This window comes from Arachis ipaensis, chromosome B01 (assembly GCF_000816755.2).
Source record: "Arachis ipaensis cultivar K30076 chromosome B01, Araip1.1, whole genome shotgun sequence".
Lineage (NCBI taxonomy): Eukaryota > Viridiplantae > Streptophyta > Magnoliopsida > Fabales > Fabaceae > Arachis > Arachis ipaensis.
This window is the reverse complement of record NC_029785.2, coordinates 3525053-3528917: the sequence shown is the minus strand read 5'-3', so window position 1 is coordinate 3528917 and position 3865 is coordinate 3525053. Positions and strand designations below refer to the sequence as shown.

General features: G+C 29.5%; 1 protein-coding gene across 1 annotated transcript; it reads left to right on the top strand.

Annotated features, from left to right (window-relative positions):
• Nucleotides 2174-2929, top strand: LOC107645682 (probable calcium-binding protein CML44). The gene has a single exon (XM_016349788.2). The coding sequence runs from the start codon at nt 2262-2264 to the stop codon at nt 2730-2732; it is 471 nt and encodes a 156-aa protein (XP_016205274.1). The 5' UTR covers nt 2174-2261; the 3' UTR covers nt 2733-2929.

Genomic DNA, 3865 nt, shown 5'->3' with positions numbered 1-3865 from the left:
ATTTTGACTTTTTTTTATATTTTTTTTATTGTGAAATATTTTCGTTATTTTATTTACACACCCCTATCTCAATTATCATGCACCATTGCAGTAGCTAGTTGCAGCAAACTTGCAATTATTGTACGTTCATTGACATCAACATACCATACCAAACCATGGCTTCAGCTAATGTGGTTAGCTTCTCTCCACAGCTGTTCCAATCGTATAATTTAATATATTTGTTCATAGAATATTTAATTAATTAATTAATTAATTAAATATCGGAGAAGAGAAGGTGAGAATATCTGGTTGAAAACAAACAAGAATATCAGCTCCTGGGCCCGGGCCCGGCCCCGACCTGATACGTGTTCATGTTGATAAGTATTCCTAATGAGGGGCACCCCCCGCAAGGATTAGAATGCTATTCTATTCTATTCCCATATATTCTACTGAAATCTCAATTGAGAGCGACCCAATGCAAAAAGCCAAAACATAGTACAATTTATTATTTTTTATAAACAGTTAATTAGTAATATTTAAAATTATTGACTAAAAATATAATGTCAGACCGTTAACTAAATATCCTAACCATTTTAATTGAAATTACTGTTTCTTAGGTTTTTCCATTTATATATTTGAGAAAATTTAGAAAATCAATATTTTTATTAAAATTTGACTAAAATTCATTTAATCAGTAAACAAAATTTTTTTCATATCGTTAAATATAATATTATATTATTAAAAATATTAATAATAATTAATTAATAACTATAAATTATAAAATCTGTTGACCCATAACACTCTCAATATATTTAACTATGGTCGATGAGATATACATAACATACATACAAAAGGACAGCACAGGTATAGTATCAATACGGAAAGTATCCAACTAAAATACAAATTATTGAAGAGGCATATATACAATTATTGAGTGGGGGCAGGAAAATATCATAGACTACTAGAAAAGTCTAGGCTTTAGATATGGGAAAACATCCCATTCGATGGAATAATGTTGCTTTCAAAGCAAAATTATGCGAAGCTTCATGCAAATTGCCTCCTAAACTTACTTGGATCATTCTCATCCACAATAATTATAAAATTAAGAGAAAATATAAGGAGTCAATAGCTTAAGCGTATAATGTGTACGATAGAAGTTTAGAAAGTATTAAAAATATGATTATTAGTGTTATATTACCCGATCAGATTATATTTTTTAGATGAGTGGTTTCATGATATGATATTAGAGTTCTAGATACGAAAGGTCAAGAGTTTGATCTTTGGTGAACTCCAAAATAAACTTAAATTTTGGGATGAATGGTTTTATGACATGAGATGGTTATTCTGGATAATATGGGTGATGTTCATTTTATTCATGAATCAAAAATTTAGTCCATTGTACACATTATACACTTAGGTCATTGGTTCCCTAGAAATACTCTAAAATTAATTATTATTTCCTTTACCTTAGTTTTCTCGTTTTTTAAAAATAATTCAGAATATTTAAGGACGTGCGTGGAATTAAGTTGTCAATAATAAGTATGATCAGTTTTAAATTAGTTGTTTTAATTTAAATTTTGAAAAAAAAAATTGTTATAAAGAATGCATTGGAGATACTCCCATAAAGACGCAGAAAACGTCTTTTTTTTAAAGATATCTTTTAATAATTAAAATTTAACACATATAATCACTTAAATTATTATTTTTGTCAAAATTAGGTCAGATAAATTAATTTGACCGAAAAATAGTGAATCAAATTTTGAATTCGTCTAAATTAATATTATTTTTTTATAAAAAATGACTACAATATCCCTATTATATAAAATGACTAAAATACTCTTATTATATATATTAATTTTGAGAATTCTAAATTCTAACCCTTTTTTTCTCTATCGTTATAGGGTTAGAATTTAAAGTTTTCAAAAAATATATATAGATAGGGATATTTTAGTTGTGTTTTATAATAGGGATATTGTAGTAATTTTTTATAAAAAAATATTAATTTATACCGGTTTAAAAATTTAATTTATTAATTTTTTTGCTAAACTGATTTATCCAGTCTAATTTTAATAAAAATAATACAATTTAATTGATTATATGTGTTAAATTTTAATTTTTAAAAAATATCTTTAAAAAAAGATGTTTTTGACATCTTTATCTAAGTGGCTTCCTTATATAAAGGACCCTTCACGTATTGCACCAACACATAAACATAACCATATAACAATTGTGACTTTTGAAACTGAAACTATTGATATACCCTTTTACTCTCCTCCACAAAAATGTGTTCCTTAACCCACAATGACTTGAAAAGAATTTTTGAGAAGCTGGACAAGAATGGCGATGGATTAGTGAGCCTTGACGAGTTGAATTGGCTTCTAGACAAGACAGGAGGCTCCAGCACTAGCCTCCAGGAGCTAGAAGAGCATGTAGTTGGAAAGAAGAGCCTCAACTTGGATGAGTTCTTGTTCTTCTACGACTCCATGTTAAAGATCAACGACAATGGCGAAAACGAGGGCGAGGTTGAGGAAGTCGAAAGCGATCTTGCGAAGGCGTTTGAGGTGTTTGATTTGAATGGAGATGGATTCATAAGTAGCCAAGAGCTTGAGTGTGTGTTGAAGAGGCTTGGCTTGTTGGAACAACAGAGTGGGAATAAGGATTGCAGGGCAATGATTTTATCCTATGATACTAATTTGGATGGACAACTCGATTTTGAGGAGTTTAAGAATATGATGATGCTTACCACTTCATAATAATCCTTTTGATTTTGGTATTTGCTATATTATTGATGCATCTATCGAAAAAAAAAAAAATACTATTTATACACTAAAAATCAGTCATATCAATATGTATTTTATTTGAATGACCAATTCAGTAGTAAAATTTTGATGTATAGATGATATAATTAAGCCAAAATTTTTTAATGCATTTGGATAAAGAATACTTTATATATGTTTTTTGTTAGTAATACTTGGCATTAAAAAAGTAAGCTTCTCAAATATGAGAAAATTGAAACTAGAAAGAAAAATGAAGAACACATCTAGTAGTATGATTATTATACTTTAAAATGTAACAAGGATGAGCTTAAATAGCTTATTTAAACTCAATTAGTAGCATTGCATTTAGTAGTATCAAGAATTAGTATAAAAATTATGCTATGTTTTTCTCTGTTCTCTTTATTCTCTTCTTTCACAGATAGTTACAATTCTCAAATGAATTAGTGCACAGAAAAGTTTTCCGGTATTGTGGCAGAGAATGAAGATAGTTAGAAACATTACAAGGAAGATTATTATCAAGTTGAGAATCCACTAAGATCCAATTCTGAGACACAAGGCAGATTAAAGAATAACACCAATTCGAATTAGGGGCGTCCATAGATCGGATCGTATCCGCAGATCCGCGGTAAATATCCGCATTCGATCCGCACTCTTTGCGGATCGGATCGCGGATATCTGCTCTACATCCGCGTATTCGATCCGTAGATCCGCACTATAATAATTAAAAAATAAATAAATATATATATGTTTGGTATTATATTTACTTGTTTGTATCTTTCTTAGCTCCAAATTAAAGAGAGCATCAAAAACCTTCCCATTCACATAGACATCTTGCCAACCTCCAAGGCATCATAGTATCGTTCAAAGTTCAAACCTAAACCCTGTCTCAACATATATAATGTGGTCTACTAATAAAGAGAGCTTGATTTAGACAAAAGGGCAAACACAAAGAACAAGTTACACGTGGAAGTGCAAAGAGATCAGAGTTTCAAAGGGGGGCTACACAAATTGATTCGACCTGAAATTTTGGTTAAGCCTGAAGTTTTTTGGATTGAGGTTAAATTTGTTTTTTTTTTTTTTTAAACGTTGGTTTGAATTATATTTTACAT